At 44.1% G+C, this 19,238-nt stretch overlaps 1 protein-coding gene across 2 annotated transcripts in view; it reads left to right on the top strand.

The window, feature by feature from the left end:
- SET (SET nuclear proto-oncogene) overlaps positions 1 to 19,238 on the top strand; it is an 83,942-nt gene that overhangs the window by 38,596 nt on the left and 26,108 nt on the right. Inside the window, exon 7 of one of the 2 annotated variants that reach the window (XM_033961745.1) lies at positions 1,713 to 1,859. The exons of the other annotated variant lie outside the window; for it this stretch is intronic. Within the exon in view, the coding sequence (XP_033817636.1) occupies positions 1,713 to 1,859 (147 nt within the window). The remainder of the gene's footprint in view (positions 1 to 1,712; positions 1,860 to 19,238) is intronic. 2 annotated transcript variants of the gene reach the window in all.

Genomic DNA, 19,238 nt, shown 5'->3' on the forward strand with positions numbered 1-19,238 from the left:
CAGTTGACTTTTTATATATAAAATGTTAAAAGAAGTCTCTAGTTTGGTAATTTTGCTTGGCTGTTTGTCGACTGATCTCAGGGGGACTGCACAGCCTACTTATTATACTCATACAGTTCAGTTTGTTCTCGGGCTCTACCTACTGGCAGGGGAGCATAAACCCATCTGTCTGTGCCGGTCAGTAGCAAACTTGTGTTCTATCCCTATTTAGGACACATTCAAGGGTGTAACCTGGACATTAGTTCACACTTCATTAAGCATTATTGCTTGTATCAAGGTGCAGCAGAAGTCATTCATTTTGGTCAGTCAATACTTCAAAATCTGTTTGCACCTTAATCTATAATCACCACCCTAATACTCATCGTAGCTAGGGACTCGAATGTGCCTGAATCTCCCCTGCTTGTCTTCTGAGAAAGTGAAGTTGTTTACATGTAATGGGGGGGGGGGGGGGGGTGTTTCTCCTTAGACAGCAGGGGAATGCAGCCACGCGTACCCTCCCACCATACCATCTCTACTAGAATTAACTGTCTGCAGCCAGAGACAAAACTGACAAGGCAAGAGGTAGAACCATTGAAAGCAAGATCCCCTGCACATGCCCAGTAAGCCTAAAAGCTTATTGCAACAATGGAGAGCGCCGACACACAGGATCAGTTGAGAGGACTTCACCAACAAGTGTGGCTGTATTCTCCTGCTGTCTATGGAGAAGCCCCCGTTACAGGTAAGCAACTTTGCTTTCTGCACTGCAACCAAAGTAGTTACATGTTATCACATGCGAGTACTTTCCCTAGTGGTTTCAGTCTTAAGTTGGGACTACTACCACATGGACTTAAAAACCTGGTAAAATGGGGTATAATGCCATTGAGATTTTCTGTAGCAAGTCCACTAGAAGCAATCAGCTCCTACACTTCAGGTCTTGAGAAAACGATTGGCGCTTACAGCATGGGTGGAGAAATTGAGTAAAAATGCCAAGGAATGGTCCAAATAAAGGACCCATTAACAAGAAATGAGAGGGGGAGATGGGGGTAGGAAGAAAACTGGAGGAGGGCTTAGGGGCTCAGTTTTGATTGTAATATGAAGTTCCTGGATGCTGTTGAAAGCTTTTAACTGAGCACAAAGGGGTAAATTCAATATAGGTCGCAAAATAACCCCACAAAAATTGAGCGCCAAGTTAATTCTGTAACAGCAGGGTTGAATGCCAAATCTATGCTAGTGTATGCCCACAGCTACATGCCAGACTTGGTGCACTTCCATTTATGCTGTGTCTATGGCTGATACAAATGGTGGCATCTAAATGCAACAGTTAACATGTTGAAATGCAACCATTCCATAAAGTGCACACAAGGGTATTCAGCATGCCCAGATATTTCCCTTACACAAATCCATCTGGGGTTAAGCATTCAGTTTACAGAATAAGGGGGTATGTTGGTTATGCAACTGCTATGTTAATGCCAGTTGGTGCTTCACTTCAATTAAGTGCCAATTAATTCTCACATAATTGACTATTCAATTGGGTGCCTAACTTCAGCTGCCATTTATAGAATTTTGTGGGGAAATGGGGGGGACACTTTGACTTCTGGATGTTTTCGACTTTATGGTTGCTAGAATATATTTTTCTGTTTTGGAGGCTAGCCTTTCAAAAGCAGTAGATATGCAGTGGTGGCTTATCAGGCATTTGACTTGTTGTCCATATACGAGTAACTACTTACTTCCAGGTTCCTGATATGGAGGATGAAGAAGGGGAAGGAGAAGATGATGATGAAGAGGAGGAAGAAGGCTTGGAGGATATTGATGAGGAAGGTGATGAAGATGAGGGGGAAGGGGAAGAGGATGAAGATGAAGATGATGGAGAAGAAGGAGAGGTGGGAACTCTTCTCTTGTTGAGGGAGATGTTAATGCTTTAGTTTTGGCTATATAGTAGTTTGTAAAGGGGGTTGTGTTATGTTCTGTTAATCTAGATAGAAAAAAATTCGTAACGGATTTCTGATTAGAGCAGAGCTTCAGCTAGGGGTTGAAACACTACATAGGTGTCACACAAACTGTTCTTGGTGCTGCAACCTGGGTGGCTTCCTATTTTACATCTTCACTGGGTCACAGCCACAAAATATGGATACGCACTTGATCAATCCATACATGGATGTGCTTTCATAGCATCCTTCCCACTGTTCCAGACCAGTGGGATAGTTATGTCCATCAACCAGCAGGTGGAGATAGACACACAACAAAGATTTGCCTGATAAAGATCCTTTCTGAACCCCACAGCTCCTCAGTATTTTCTATCTCTAAGCAGGTAGATGGTCATAGCTATCAGCTCTGATTACTGGGTAGGCAACTTGTGGTCCAGTTGGTGAACTGGCTCCCAGTTGAGCTTTATGGTATAGTCCTTGAGGGGTGCAAGCTTGATGGTGCCAGCCTCTACGTCATGCCCCTTTCCCTCCCTTTTCAATCTCCCCTTCAAGGTGAACTCAGGACTCAGCCTACAAAAAAAAACAAAAAAACACCCGAGGAAAAAATTAATTTGACTCCATATTTTGATCTAAATTTTTTTGGACATCTGTATTTGAGTGCTGTTTCTTAAATTTATAAGAAAAAGTGCACCGTTTATCTTTAAAGTCGAACACTGAGGTCCTGGCTCTGTTTTAGGGTATGCTAGTCAGCCTGGGGAAACCTGGTCCATTGAGAAGGTTTTTCCAGTCAGCATGGGGTGTGCTGGTAACTGCCTTGGAGAGGTAAGCAGGGCTCGCGGCTCCTCAGTGTCTGCTCCAGCAGTTGGGCAAGAAGTGCTCACTGCAGCATATGTTGGGAGGCCTTGGAAGTGCCTGCATAACAAGGGGTGTCTAGCTGCTGAGGGGCCCAGAGATGCTGTGGTTCTAGATATTGGGCAGCAACAAGCTTCTCGATCTTCTGGTTTTGGTGCCATGCAGCTCGAAGGTTGCTGTGGTCCCTCAGGCTCCCTGGGCATGCCTCAGCTTCAGGGGTCCTTGCTTTCCCCTTAGTTTTTCATTTTGCATCAGGCCTGCCTTATGAAGTAGATAGGGGCTTTGGATCCTATGACCGCTGGTCCTCCTGTGGTGTAGGTAGTGCCTCCAGCCTCAGCAGGTCCTTCAAATTCTTATGCTTCTGGTACTTTTGTGTCCTGCGGGTACCCAGTCCCTCATCATTGTTGGGTGAGCCTCCAGGTGAATGGTGGCAGGGATGCATTTCCTTTTGCTTCTTCTATTCAGAGTAGGTCTTGCTTTGGGAGAATGGGGAGTTCCCCCTGAAGAAGATGACCCTAAGGTCTTGTGGAGGTTCCAGAGGGAGGAGCTGGGTTCTTGTGTCAGGCCACAAAAATCTTTGGTGATGAAGTCTGCGGGGTCCGCCCAAAGCCTATCCCTGATTTCAGCGGAGTAGAAGAATCCAGATATGAATCGTACTACTGCTGCTACTACTTATTTCTGTAGTGCTACTAGACATACGCAGCGCTGTTAAATCAAAACAGACTGTAAGCTCTTTTGAGCAGGGACTATTTACTGAAGACAAACTGGACAAGAAGGTGTATCTATACACGAAGCTTAGGTAGGGGAATTACAGAGGGAATAAGACCAAATATTTATGTTTAGCAGGTGGGATAGTTTGAAATTGAAAACAATTTCAAAGAAGTGGGCTTTAAGTCTGGATTTGAATACTGCTAAAGACAGATTGACGTACCGAGTCAGGCAGTTTGTTCTAAGCATATGGTGCAGCAAAGTAGAAGGGACAAAATCTGGAGTTGGCCGTAGAGGAGAAAGGTACAAATAAGAGAGACTTTCCCAGTGAGCAAAGTGCTGGGGAGAGATACTGAGGAGCTGTGGACCAAATACGCTTGTAGGTCAGAGGATTTTGAACTGTGTGCAGAAATGGATAGGGAGCCAATGAAGTGACTTGAGAGGGGGGTAATGTGGGCATAGTGACATTGGTGGAATATGAGGTGTGCAGCAGAGTTCTGAACAGATTGAAAGGGTGAGAGGTGGTTTAGCAGAAGACTAGTGAGAAGTAGGTTGCAGTAGTCTAGGCAAAAGGTGATCAGGGTATGGATGTGGTGTGCTCAGAAAGGAAGGGGCTGATTTTAGTAATGGAGAAAGAAACAACAAGTTTTGACAGTGTTGAATGTTAAATATGTGAAGAGAAGATGAGTCAAGATTACCCCATGAAGCAAAGATGATTCAAGATTACCCCGATGCAAGCTATGACGGGGAAGATGGAACACATAAATATGAGTTGGCATGGGTTCTGCCAAGGGAGATATTGCCTCACCAATTTGCTGGACTTTGAAGGTGTGAATAAACATGTGGATAAAGGCTTCTGAGAAAATTAGTCATGGGATAGGAGGCAAAGTTCAGTTGTGGATTAGGAATTGGTTATCGGATAGAAAACAAGAGGATAAGGTTAAATGGCCATTTTTCTCAATGGAGTAGTGTAAATAGTTGAGTGTCACGGGGATCTGTATTGGGATCAGTAATCTCCCCCCCCCCACCCCCCTTTGTCCCAGGTACATTAGATAGATTGTGTGCCCGTCGGGATAGACAGGGAAAATGCTTGAGTACCTGAATAAATTAATGTAAACCATTCTGAGCTCCCCTGGGAGAATGGTATAGAAAATTGAATGAATAAATTAACTTATTTATAAATGATCTTGAAATTGGAACTACCAGTGAGGTGATTACATTTGCAGATGATACTAAACAGTTCAAAGTTGTTAAACATGCAAATTGTAAAAAATTTCAGGCAACCCTTAGGAAATTGGAAGGCTGAGCATCCAAATGAAATTTAATGTGGATGAGTACAAAGTGATGCACTTTGGGAAGAATAGCCCAGATCATAGTTACCTTATGCTAGGGTCCACCTTGAGAGTTAGCGCCCAAGTAAAAGAAACCTGGTGGCCAAAAAAGCAAACACGGTGCTAGAAATCATTAAAAAGGAATGGTTAACAAGACTAAGAATGTTATATTGCTTTTGTATTGCTCATGGTGCGATCTCAACTGGGGTATTGCATTCAGTTCTGATAGTCTTAACTCATAGATGTAGCGGAACTAGAAAAGATTCAAAGAACTACTAAGATGATAAAGGGGATGGAATTCCTCTTATATGGAGAAAGACTAAAAAGGTTAGGGCTCTTCAGCTTGGAAAAGAGATGGTCAAGGGGGAGATATGATTGAAGTCTACAAAATCCTGAGTGGTGTAGAATGGGTACAAATAGATTGATATTTTACTCTTGTCAAAAATTACAAAGACTAGGGGACACTCCAAGTTACTGGGAAATACTTTTAAAAGCAATAGGAGGAAATACTTTTTCACTCAGAATAGTTAAGCTCTGGAACATGTTGTGGTAAGAGTGGTTAACATAGCTGGTTTTAAGAAAAGATTGGACAATTTCCTGGAGGAAAAGTCCATAATTTGTTGAGACAGACACGGGGGTGGGGGGTGGGGGGGAGAGCCACTGCTTGCCCTGGATTGGTAGCATGGAATGTTGTTGCCTTTTGGGTTTTTGCAAGGTACAGTGAAGATGGACCATTGGTCTGACCCATTAAGGCTATTCTTATGAGGGTGTTCAGAAATAGTGAAGGGGGAAGATGAGAAATGGATTTAGGTAGAAAGATAATGAGCTCAGTCTTGGTCATGTTTTTAATCTTGGATGGCAATACGGTTTGGACAAGTTCCTGGAGGAAACTCCATAGTCTGTTATTGAGAAAGACATAGGGGATGCCACTGCTTTCCCTGTATCGGTAGCATGGAATATTGTTACTCCTTGAGTTTTGGCCAGGTACTAGTGACCGTGGACTGGTGACCGTGGATTGGCTACTGGGCTTGATGGACCATTTATATGACCCAGTAAGTTGGAAAGGCAGTGAGGGTTTTTTGGTGCATGGTGTAACAGCATGTTTGAAGGTGTCGGGCACAATTGCAGTAGAGAGTGATAGGTTGAGGATATGGCAGGCAGAGGGGATGACAATAAGAGAGGTGGTAAGTAGATGGGTGGAGATGGGATCAGAGGAACAGGTGGTAAGTTTGGAAAATGAAAGCCATAGTCTGGGGGAGTGACGGAGAATTTGTAGTAGGGGAAACCTTGAGTAAGGGGTTCAATGTGGCAGAGGAGGCGAGGGTTGGAGCCAAGAGAGGCAGGTATAGTAATCTTGTTTAGCAAATAAGAGCACTTTGGAAGGAGGTAAGAAGAAATTTGAAATGAAGTCTGTATGAGTATGCTATTTGAACCAGAGCCATTCAGCAGACCTGGCAAATGAGTGTAAATAGCAAATTTTAGAGTTTAGCCAGGCTGGGGTTTGGGGCTCCTTGCAGAACTTGGAATAGGGGGAGCGATGATATTTAGAATGGGAGAGTGGTGTTATAGGAGACAACCTCATTTATAGACTTGTGTAGCTTAGTAGTAGAGAGGAGGGGTGAAAAGCAGTGGATTGTGAGTTATTAGATAGTCAGAGAGAAGGACTGCCATGGAAAAATTTGTGACAGAGCAGTTGAAGACAAGATCAAAGGAGTGGTCATTCTGGTGGGTAGGGGTGGTGAAGCACATTTGAAGATCAAATGAGGATGTTAAGGCTAGAAGCATGAGTCAGAGGGGTGATTAGCATGAATGTTGAAATCACCAAGGATGAACAAAGAGGGAAAGGTAGGAGTCAGTGAGGAATGAAGAGGGATTTATCAAGGGGTTAGTAAATTACAGCTACACAGAGGTGCAAAAAGATGGATAGGGTAGACTTCAAAGGAAGAGAAACAGTGAAACTGAGGTGGAATAAGGGGTTGAAATTTGCAAGCGGGAGAAAGCAGCAGCCTAACATGGAAACATGACAGCAGATAAAGGACAAATGACCCATTCAATCTGTCCATTCACAGCATCCACTCTCCATCTCTCCCTAAGAGATCTTACATGCTTGTCCCACACTTTTTTTGAATTCAGACACTTTGAAGGAGAGTGTGGCATAGTGGTTAAAGCTACATCCTTGGCACCCTGAGGTTGTGGGTTCAAACCCCATGCTGCTCCCTGTGACCCTGGGCAAGTCACTTAATCTTCCACTGCCCCAGGTTCATTAGATAGTGAGCTCACTGGGATAGATTAGACTGACTGAGCCCACCAGGACACGGGAAAATGCTTGAGTACCTGAATAAATTCATGTAAACCGTTCTGAGCTCCCTTGGGAGAATGCTAGAAAATTGAATGAATAAAGTACCTGTATGTAAACCACTTTTGAGTGTGGTTGTATAACTACAAAAAGGTGGTATACAAATCCCAATCCCTTTCTTTGTCTCCACCACCTCTACTGGAAGACTATTCAAACATCTAAAAAGTATTTCTTTAGATTACTCCATTGTAATCTATCGCCTCTTAACCTCATTCTATGCCCTCTCACTCTGGAGTTTTCCTTTCAATTGAAAGATTCACCTCGTATGTTTATGCTATGTAGGTATTTTAAACATCTCCCATATCTCCTCTCCTCCAAAGACCCATATCTTTAAGTCTGTCCCTATACGCCTTATGGCATAGACAAGTGTTTCAACTTCTTCAAGCCAAATACTCCCTAAACCTAACAAATACCAACCGAGTATCCCTGCCCAAGCTCCGCCCCTGACTCCACCCCATAATAATAGTACTAATTGTAGTACAATTTCTTCCATCCATTTTTCATATGCACACAATTGGGGTCCTTTTATCAAGCTGCATGTCGGACATTTAATCACGCGCTAACCCCCACGGCTGGCTAAACAACTTAACGCCTGCTCAATGCAGGCGTTAGCGGCTAGCGCGGTAGGCAGTTTAACATACGTTAAACCCCTACTACAGCTTGATAAAAAGGACCCCAATATATTATTACATAATAGTAACCACAAAATTTTTTTAAAAATGCACATTAAACCCCTACCGCCGCTTGATAAAAGGACCCCAATATCTTATTACATGATAGTAACCACAAAATTTTTTTAAAAACACACTGTACACAGAATATTAATTATCGTTTATATTTGGGTTTGGGGTTTTTTTTTTCTTCAAAGAGGTCAAGGCAGATGACGCAATGTCACCTTAGAAACAACTATAGAAAAATAGACAAATATAGAGCAGATATAAACTCTCAAAATCGACACATTTTGATCACTAAATTGAAAATAAAATAATTTTTCCTACGTTTTCTGTCTGGTGATTTCATGATTCTCTAGTTGCACTTCTTCTGACTGTTCATCCAATATTTCTTTTTCTGCCTCCTGCATGCTTCCTCTCCTCCAAATTCTAGAGGTCTGTACGGGAATGGGGATTACGGGACTCCCGCAGGGATGGACGCTGATTCTCCAGGGTTCCCACGAAAATGCCAGCCTACCTTTTTTCCAGTGTTCCCTCTAAGCTTCTTCGATCCCTCAGCGCACCAGTTGCTGATTGCTACTCACATGGGAGAGCTCTGTACATCCACCAATCAGGGAAGAGAGAGCTGGAGCTTGAGGCTAATCATCAGCACTTCCTTGTAGAAGTGCTCCCAGATTGTGCAAAGTGCTTTTTTTTTTTTTTCTGCGGTGTCTTTTTGTTTGGAGGTTTGGGGAGATTGATGATACATGGGAGGAAAAAAGAGAAAATAGCAGCGTCTGGTTCATCTGGCATAGCTGGTGAAGTTTGGAGATGGCTATTGAATAGAATAAGAACCTTCAAAAAACAACAGTACTGCTCTGCTTTTATTCTCCTGGGAGTGTTTGGTTTCATTAGTCTTGCCTGGCTATTCGTCAGACTAATTGTACTTGGGACTCCAGAGCCAACTTATACTACAGCCAAAAGTTTGTGTCTGTCTCCACCTACTGGTCATGGTGAGCTATTATTGCCCATCAATTTCTGTGCCGGTCTAGAGAGAACATAAGAAGTTGCCTCCACTGGGTCAGACCAGAGGTCCATCGTGCCCAGCAGTCCGCACCTGCGGCGGCCCATCAGGTCCATGACCTGTCAAGTGGTCCCTACCTCATCCTAAAACCTATCACTACTTCTATCCGTATCCCTCAATCCCCTTATCCTTTAGGAATTTATCCAAACCTTCTTTGAATCCCTGTAGTGTCTTCTGCCCTATCACAACCTCCGGGAGTGCGTTCCATGTGTCCACCACTCTCTGGGTGAAGAAGAACTTCCTGGCATTGATTCTAAACCTGTCCCCTTTCAGTTTCTCCGAGTGCCCCCCTTGTACGTCTTCCCCACAGTCTGAAGAATCTGTCCCTGTCTACCTTATCTATGCCTTTCAGGATCTTGAAAGTTTGTATCATGTCTCCGCTGTTCTAGCCTGTCGGCATACGAAAGGTTTTCCATACCTCTTATCATTTTCGTCGCTCTTTGGACCCCCTCAAGTATTGCCATGTCCTTCTTGAGGTACGGCGACCAATACTGGACACAGTACTCCAGATGCGGGCGCACTATTGCATGATACAGTGGCATGATGACTTCCTTTGTCCTGGTTGTGATACCCTTCTTGATGATACCCAGCATTCTGTTTGCTTTCTTTGAGGCTGTCGCACATTGTGCCGATGCTTTCATGTTGTATCCACCAGCACAGCCAGGTCTCTTTCAAGGATACTTACCCCTAGCAATGATCCCCCCCCATTGTATAGCTGAACATTGGGTTCTTTTTCCCAACATGCATGACCTTGCATTTCTCTATATTAAAACGCATCTGCCACTTTTTGGCCCACTCTTCCAGTTTTTGTTAGGTCCCTTTGCAGGTCTTCACAGTCTTCCGTGGTTCTAACCCTGCTGCAGAGTTTGGTGTCATCTGCAAATTTGATAACCTCACATTTCGTCCCTGTCTCCAGATCGTTTATAAATATATTGAACAGGAGTGGTCCCAACACCGACCCGTTGCCAATCTGAGTATTTGCCCTTCACTCCAACCCTTTGTTTTCTGCCCACCAACCAGTGTTTAATCCATCGGTATACATCCCCCTCCACCCTGTGGTTTCACAGCTTCTTAAGCAGCCGTTCGTGGAGTGCCTTTTTGAAGGCTTTTTGGAAGTCGAGGTAAATGATGTCTATGGGTTCCCCTTTGTCCATCTGACTGTTTATTCCCTCAAAGAAGTGTAGTAAGTTCGTGAGGCAAGACCTTCCCTTGCAGAAGTCATGCTGGCTCGCCCTCAGCTGCCCATTTTTATCTATGTGCTCGCAGATGCTGTTCTTAATCAGTGCTTCCATCATCTTACCCGGAACCGAAGTCAAGCTCACCGGCCTGTAGTTTCCCAGGTCACCTCTCGATCCCTTCTTAAAGATAGGCGTGACATTTACTATTTTCCAGTCCTCCGGGATCTCCCCAGTTTTCAATGATAGGTTACATATTTGCCGGAGTGTTTCCGCTATTTCCTTTCTCAGTTCTTTTATTGCCCTTGGGTGATTCTGTCCGGGCCCGGTGATTTGTTGCTTTTCAATCTATCTGTCGGAGGACGTCCTCATGGCTTACCTCTATTAGCTCCAGCTTTTCATCTTGATCCCCACTTATGATCTCCTCGTATTCTGGTACATTGAATGTGTCCTCGCTCATGAAGACCGACGAGAAGAACTTGTTTAACCTGTCTGCTACCTCTTTTTCCTCCTTTACCACTCCCTTTCTGTCTCCATCATCCAACGGTCCCACTTCCTCCCTCGCCGGTTGCTTCCCCTTCACGTACCTGAAGAACGGTTTGAAGTTTCTCGCTTCCCCAGCCAGCTTCTCTTCGTATTCTCTTTTTGCTTTCCTAACCACTCGGTGACATTCTTTCTGATGTTTTTTGTGTTCCTTCCAGTTTTCCTCAGTTTGGTCCTTTTTCCATTTTCTGAACGATGTTTTCTTGTCGCCTATCGCCTTCTTCACTTCCTTTGTTATCCATACTGGGTTTTTTGTTCGATTCTGTTTGCACCCTTTCCTAAACCTGGGGACGTATAGGTTTTGTGCTTTTTGCACCGTGTCCTTGAGTAGGGGCCAGGCTTTCTCTACGGTCTCCATCTTCCATGAGCTGTTTCTGAGTTTCTTTCTCACCATTTTCCTCATAGCTTCGTAGTTCCCTTTTCTGAAGTTGAGTGCCGTCGCTGTGGTGCTCTTCACTTTTGAAGTTCTTACTTCTAATTTGTACTGGATCATGTTGTGATCGCTGTTTCCTAGTGGCCCTACTACTACCACCTCCTTTGCGGGTCCCCCTAATCAGTTGAGGATTAGGTCGAGAGTGGCATCTCCTCGTGTCGGTTCCTTGACCAGCTGTTCCATGAAGCAATCCCTCACAGCCTCTAGGAACTTTGTTTCCCTCGCGCTGCTGGAGTGTCCAATACTCCAATCTATTCCATGGTGGTTGAAATCCCCCATAACCATCACCCTTCCGCTTTTGTATTCCTGCCTCAATTCTGCTTCTAGGTCATTGTCGCTTGCTTCTGGCTGTCCAGGTGGGCGATAGTAATTTTGTGTCAGTTCCCTTTCTTCCTGGTAACTTAACCCATAGTGATTCCAAACCTTCTGCCCTCGTTGCCTTATCCATCCTGGTCAAGTGAATGGAGTCCTTTATGTATAGCGCTATTTCTCCACCCTTCTTGCACGTCCTGTCTTTTCTATAGAGTTTATACCTGGTAGTACTTCGTCCCATTTGTTGTTCCCAGACCACCATGTTTCTGTGATTCCAATTATGTCTAGGTCCTCTTTGTTGGCCATGACTTCTAGCTCTCCCATTTTGGTCCGTAGACTCCTTGCATTGGCGTACAAGCAATTTAAGTTTCAGTTTTTTACTTTCCCTGTTGTTCTTCCTTGTGGTTTGATTCTCTTGTCATCCCCCTCTTGGGCTGCCAGCCCACGAGTCCCATTTTGTTCTTCCCCTTCCCATGATGTGTTTTCTTTGTCCTCAGCCGGCTTCCTTATTTCTGCACGTCCTTCTAGTTCCTGCTGTTTTTCCTTCGTTTTGCTCTCTATTTTCACTTGTTCCTTGGACCCCTGTAGTTCGTCTTTGAGTCCTTTTTTGCAATTTTTCCCGCTTGCCTTGGAGGCCTACTTTGCATTTTTCCCTTTCAGTATCTTCCTTTGATACTCCTGTCTGAAGCGTCGAGCCAGATCGGCTTTCCCCCTCTCCTCAGTTTAAAGCCTTGTTGGGCAGAGGGTCTTTAAAAGTGAATTTTAAAGGTTTCTGGGGCTATGGATGGGTGCCCGTGGAATGTACATGTTCTCATGCCACACGGGATGAGAGCCGCTGACTTAGTCTCCTCTAGTGCCTCTGGAGGTATGGGGTCCATGATGGATTGAATTCCATGTTTTCCGACTAGAGCTGGGAACTGGTAAAAGGGCGTCCATGGCAAAGCGGAGCCATGCATCTACTGTAAAACTCCAGAGTGCCTTCCAGAGTCCTCTGGGCGTTCTGGTCTGGCTTTTGCTCTAGAATTTGTAAGTATAATGTATAAAGCATACTTAAATTACAGTGGTTTCAGTGACCCCCCCTCAGGGAGGGTTGCAACGGTAGCAGCAGCAGGGGTCTGTTCCTTCTAAGAACACATCTTCCCCACAGCAGAGCCTTGCACAAGATGGGTTGTAGTCGGAAGAGAACCAGGATGAAATGAATTTGGTTTCTATGCCTTTACTATCCTATTATGAGTCTTAGGGGACTGAATCGCACCTGGGAGACTGGATCTGACCAGGTGACAGCCCTGGATCTTGGTGAGAACCCGATTATGTTATGTGCAGGCTCTTCAAGACTTCAATGCTTTTGGAGATGGTCTCTTCAAGAATTAAAGAGAGCCTTCACAGGCTGCTACATCCCAGCACCAAAGCTCAGACCACATGCTCTCTCTCCTATCCAGACTTTCATTGCGGTTTGGATGCTGGTGCCTGACAGCTCAATTGTGTCTAACCCTCAGCGTTTCACATTTCACATGTCCCCTGAAGAAGGTTTTTTTATACGCCGAAACAGGGATCCTTGATAGGACCATTACTTGTTCAATAAAGACTTTATCATTGGTTGAAAAGACACCTCCCTTGCCTCTTCTGTTGACTGACTTTACTCGAAGGCTAGGTGTTCTTCTGCTTGCTTGTCTGCTCTCTCCTATCCAGAGCATTGGGAATGGCTAAAGCCATGGCAAAACTTTACCTGTTGCACACCAAGTTTCATCAGCTGTTCTACCAAAGATGGATTTGCTGGTAGTGCAGATTACTAAGCTTTCCTCCCGTTCCAATGAAAGATGCACACACAGGACTGCACATTGATGTCTGCTTTGGAACATTTCACTGTTCTTGAATAGTGAGAAGGACACTATAGAAGGAGAAATTAGGTCTTACCTGATAACTTTCTTTCCATTAATCCTTCACACTATTTTTGAGGCCCTCCCTCGGTGGGTTTAGGGGACCTGCAGTTCACTCGCTGTTTGGACTACCTCTCTTGGAAGAGATACTCAGCTGTTTTTAAAAAAGAAAAAAGTAGAAAAATTTGGCATTAGGGGGATTGAGATGGGGTAAGGATAGATTGAGGGTAAGTGTTGTATGGCTCTTGATGCCTGAGTTTCCGCTGCTTGTTTCTGAAAATACTGAGGATCTGGGGGGGGGTCAGAGGACCAATATCTGGTGGCTCTTGATTCCTGAGTTTCCTCTGCTTGTTTCTGAAAATACTGAGGAGCTGGAGGGTCAGAAGACCTATATCCGGCGGCTCTTTGTGTTTCTATCTCCACCTGTTGGTTGATGGACATAACTATTTCACTGGTCTGGAATAATGTGATGAACTAATGGAAAGAAAAAATTAGGTAAGACTTAATTTCTCCAAAATGTTGTTCCTTTAATGTATACTACTTTATCTGATCAGTTCCAAGCATTTACAATAACAGTAAACCAATTGGTATTTCGTTCAATGGGGGGATTTTTTGGGGGTTTTTTTGGGGGGGGGTTTAAAATATAAACAGCTGCTGTGTTGAAATAAAATTTCCAACTGGTGTTGATGATTGATTGGAATGGTCGGCCCTCCAACCAGTTTTATTGTCTAAACCTCTGCATTTATCCGTTATAGTTTTATATGTAAGGTTGGAGGGGAATTGGCAAGGAGGCACAACAGCATGCAGTTGCTCCTTTGGCTTCTAAGAACTGGTGGCTCTATTTACTTGTAGCAATATGTAGTGTGCCATTACTGAGGTCCAATTGTACTTAGTACATAACACTTTCTCTGCAGACAAGCAGGGATTTGCAGTCGCTGTAAAGAAAGTGCTAGATCTCTTTCCTAACCAAAGACACATATATTAAACTTTTATTTTCCAGGTCCATAAGAACAGTACAGTAAAACCCTATAGTGAGTTATCTAAAGACAAGTAACCATCATATGAGCACCCCCTATATACGCCCCAATCTCTGCCAATAGTGCTCCAGTTTAGCCTATTCTTCCACCTCCTAATTAGATCACAAACAGCAAAAATTCTCAGCTCAACCAACTTCATAAATTCTGAACTTTATTTTGCAACATGACAATTTGCAGAATCGTATTGCTATGTTTTGACATTTTCAGATCATTGATTGGACCATGTCAACAAAAAGTATGGAACTCCAAGCTGTCATGAAGTTTATTCCTGCAGAAGTAAACCACAAACAAAATCCATGAATGTATATTGCAAACGTTGAACAACAAAATGCCCATTATACTCCACAGTGAAGTAGTGGGGTGCAAACCTTCAATGTGGAGATTTCAAGACTGAAGATGCAGCAAAGGCTGGGAGGCCTAAAATATTTGCTGAGACACAACAGATATCCAGGCAGCTGGGCATGCAGAAGCTGTCAGCCAAGTGGATGCCCAAGTGTTTGAATGCTGAGAAGAAATGACATTGTGTAAACACTTCAAGTTAATTTTGCAGCATTTTCAGCAAGCTGCCAACTTTATAGCACAACTAGTTACTGTTGATGAAACATGGTTACACCTGCTGTAGTCTTGTGAGACCACTGGACCTCACAGCAGCCATTTTTGTTTGTGGCTCTGAATGGGGCAGGAGTGTAGGAAAATCTCTCCTACCCCGCTTCACCACTAGACCACTAGGTTAGAAAGTAGATTTTCCAGTGCTTTTATTTGTGCCCACTGGCTTTCAGTTAATAAAACATTTTCATTGCCCAGTTCTTCAAAAAAGTCTTAATTCAAGCAAACACTTTACCATCAAATAAGTGCTTCCCTAGCGTGTTTTTTGACTCCAAAATGACTCCTTTTCCTGCACGTCTTTTCAAAATGGCATCTGTTTTAGGGCCCTGGCTGCAACAGTTACTTGCCTCAATCTGCCAATTAGAGTACTGCAAGACTATCTTTCAATCTAGCTCTTATTGCAAGTTGCAGAGTAGAACAGCATAACTAATATGGTGAATAGTAGTATGCTTAGATGCTTCTTCATCAATGTTAACCAAAATGTCACTATTCTCTTCACTTTCACTTTCTCCATTACATTACATTAGTGATTTCTATTCCGCCATTACCTTGTGGTTCAAGGTGGATTACAAAAGGAGTTATCTGGCCATTTCCAAAGGAATTGAAGAGTAGAGCGGGTTGCTTCAGAGAATTGGGACGAGTCTTTCAGTGTTAGTTTGTCTTCAAGGATTTCTTGAATAGCATGGTTTTTATTTCTTTTCTGAACGATTTGTAGTCTGGGGTCGTTATCAGTAAATTGGAGACTTGGTAATCTAGTTTTGCTGCTTGTGTGGCCATCATACAGTTTTTTTCATTTGTCTCTGATTGGGGGATGCATGAATGGCTTGTGGGTTCTCCTATGTCTGGTTGAGGTAGTTTGGATTAGGTGGTTGTTTAGGTAGGCTGGGCTGTCTCCGTTTATGGTTTTAAATAGTAGGCAGTAGAATTTGAATAGTATTCTTGCTTGTATTGGGAGCCAGTGTGAGTCGAGGTATGCCGCCGTGATGTGGTCAGTGAATAGATAAATCTTAGCGCTGTGTTTTGAACTGTTTGTTGTTTTATCATGGTTGTGGGGCAGGGGAGATAAGAGTATGTTGCAGTAGTCTAGAAGACCTAGGACTAGGGACTGGACCAACAGGTGGAATTGTGTTCTGTCGAATTTTCAGACTTGCCTTAAGTTTCTCATGACCGCAAATTATTTTTGTATTGTTTTGTTGATTTGTGGTTGCATGGTACAGCATCTGTCTATCGTCATTCCTAGAAGTTTTAGAGTGGATTGTATGTGGTATATGATTGAGTTTATTACTAGATTTGTTATGGTTGGAATTTTGTTATTGTCTTGCCTGGGGTTCAGTTTCCGTTTGTGATTCTTCATCAATGTTGCTACTGTTTCAAGTGTCCTGTGTAATGTGTCTGTCATGGAGGACGTTGGTTGGTCAAAAGGAAGGAGAATGGTGATGTCGTCTGCATAGCTATAGGAGGTTACATAGAAACATAGAAAGATGACGGCAGATAACGGCTACAGCCCATCAAGTCTGCCCATACCATTGACCCCCTATTAAGTCTACTGGCCCCCTTAACTCTACTGACCTGCTCTATTAAGTCTATATCCTAGCGACTATTTATTGGTATGACTCCCGCAGTGATCCCACATAGGTATCCCATTTGTTCTTGAAGTTTGGGATACTGCGGGCCTCGATCACCTGTACTGGAAGCTTGTTCCAATGCTCTATCACTCGTTCCGTGAAGAAGTACTTCCTGACGTCTCCACGAAACTTCCCTCCCCTGAGTTTGAGCGGATGTCCTCTTGTGTTTGAGGGTCCTTTGAGAAGAAAGATATCATCTTCCACCTCGACCCGTCCCGTGATGTACTTAAATGTCTCAATCATGTCTCCCCTCTCCCTAGCCCCGAGACCATCCTGGTGGCCATCCGCTGAACCGACTCAATTCTGAGCACATCTTTACGGTAATATGGCCTCCAAAATTGCACACAGTATTCTAGATGAGGTCTCACCATGGCTCTGTATAATGGCATCATGACCTCAGGCTTCCTGTTGACGAAACTTCTCTTGATGCAACCCATCATCTGCCGTGCCTTAGATAAAGCCTTCTCCACTTGAGTAGCAGTCTCATTCTGCTGTAGTCTTGGTCAAAGTTTCTCCATTCAAGGTGTAAGTTCTGCATGGATTTCCATTTCCGAGATGCATGACCTTACATTTCTTGGCGTTGAAGCCCAGCTGCCAGACAGAGGACCAACTTTCTAAAGTACGGAGGTCCTGTTCCATAGTATTCTGCAGATTGTAGCCGTTTATGATATTGCATAGTTTGGCATCATCAGCGAATAAGGTTACCTTACCTTGAAGCCCTTGAGTCAAATCCCTAATGAATATGTTGAAGAGGAGTGGACCCAGGACTGAGCCCTGCGGCACTCCGCTGGTCACTTCTGACGTTTGGAGAGGGTACCATTAACCATCACCCTCTGAAGTCTGCCACTTAGCCAATCTTTAACCCATGCAGTTAGTGTTACTCCTAACCCCATCGATTCCATCTTGTTCAGCAGTCTGCGGTGTGGGACGCTGTCAAAAGCCTTGCTGAAGTCAAGGTATACGACGTCTAAGGACTCTCCTGAGTCCAGCCTTCTTGTTACCCAGTCAAAGAAGCTAATAAGATTGGACTGGCAGGACCTACCCTTGGTGAATCCATGTTGACTGGGGTCCCGGAGATTCCCCTCATTCAAGACCGTATCTAATTTATGCTTAATTAGTGTTTCCATGAGTTTACACGCTATTGAAGTGAGACTCACCGGTCTATAGTTCGCAGCCTCAGCCTTGCAACCCTTTTTATGCAGAGGAATGACGTTGGCTGTTTTCCAGTCCAACGGAACTTTCCCCGTGCTTAGTGAGAGATTGAAGAGCACGGCCAACGGTTCCGCTAGAACATCTCTCAATTCTCTAAGCACTCTTGGGTGTAAATTGTCCAGTCCCATGGCCTTGTTCTCCTTGAGCCTTGTCAGCTCGCTGTAGACGTCTTCAGGTGTGAACTCAAAATTCTGAAATGGGTCTTCCGCAATTTGTTTTGCCTTCAACTGTGGTCCGTGTCCCGGTGCCTCACAGGTGAAGACTGAGCAGAAATATTCATTTAGTATTTCGGCTTTTTCAGAATCTGCCACCGCGTAGTTTCCGTCTGATCTTCTAAGGCGTACTATGCTGTCTGTGTTCCTTTTCCTATCACTAATATACCTGAAGAAAGATTTGTCCCCTTTTTTAATGTTTTTTGCCAAAGTTTCTTCCACTCGAAGTTTGGCCTCCCTAACTGCTGTTTTGACCGCTGCGGACCTGGTCTTATATTCTACTTTAGTTTCCCTTCTCTGCGTACGTTTGTAGGAAAGAAATGCTGTTTTCTTCTCCTTAATGAGGTGCGAGATCTCCTCAGTGAACCATTGGGGTTTATTGTTTCTTTGCCGTTTGTCTACCGATTTTATGTAGCGATTAGTAGCTTCGTGTATGGATGATTTCAGGTACGACCACATAGCTTCCACATTACCGGTCTCTGCTTGGTCCTGCAGCGTCTGATGGACGAAATCTCCCATGCGTGTGAAGTCAGTGCCCCGGAAGTTAAGTACCTTTGTTTTTGTGATTGATTTAGGGAATCCTTTCCTAAGGTTGAACCATACCATGTTATGGTCGCTGGAGGCTAGCGTATCTCCTACCAAGACCTCTGAGACGCTTTCCCCGTTGGTGAGTACCAGGTCAAGGATCGCCTGGGCCCTAGTGGGCTCCGTTACCATCTGTTTTAGTTGTGCACCGTTTATGGAGGCCAAAAGCCTCTTGCTGCTACTGGTGGTTGCTGAAAATGTGTTTCAGTCTGCATCAGGCATGTTGAAGTCCCCAAGCAGTACAGTGTCGCCCCGTAGAGTGATATTCTCTATGTCCTCGATTAATTCCATGTCTTCCATTTGTCTTGGGGGTCTGTATACCACACCAAGATACAGGCATTTATTGCCACCTCTTGCCAGGTTAACCCAGAGGGACTCCCCGGTGTATTTGACATCTGTGATCCTGGTGGTTTTGATGTCTTCTTTAATGTATAGTGCTACCCCACCATCTAACCTACCCTCTCTGTCATGACGAAGTAGATTGTACCCCGGTATAGTCATATCCCACCCATGTGAGTCCGTAAACCATGTTTCGGTTATTGCCACCACGTCTAGGCTGGCATCCCTTATTTCAGTTTCCAGCTCTAGAATTTTATTGCCTAAACTGTGAGCATTAATATACATGGCCCTCCACACATTGTGTTTGCTAGGTCGCTGTAAGGCGTTTTCCACCTGAGTCTGTGTGGCTCCTAGAGAACTGTTTGCTATGTGTGCCCTTACCTTGGAAGCAGAGTGT

This window comes from Geotrypetes seraphini, chromosome 10 (assembly GCF_902459505.1).
Source record: "Geotrypetes seraphini chromosome 10, aGeoSer1.1, whole genome shotgun sequence".
Taxonomy (NCBI): domain Eukaryota; kingdom Metazoa; phylum Chordata; class Amphibia; order Gymnophiona; family Dermophiidae; genus Geotrypetes; species Geotrypetes seraphini.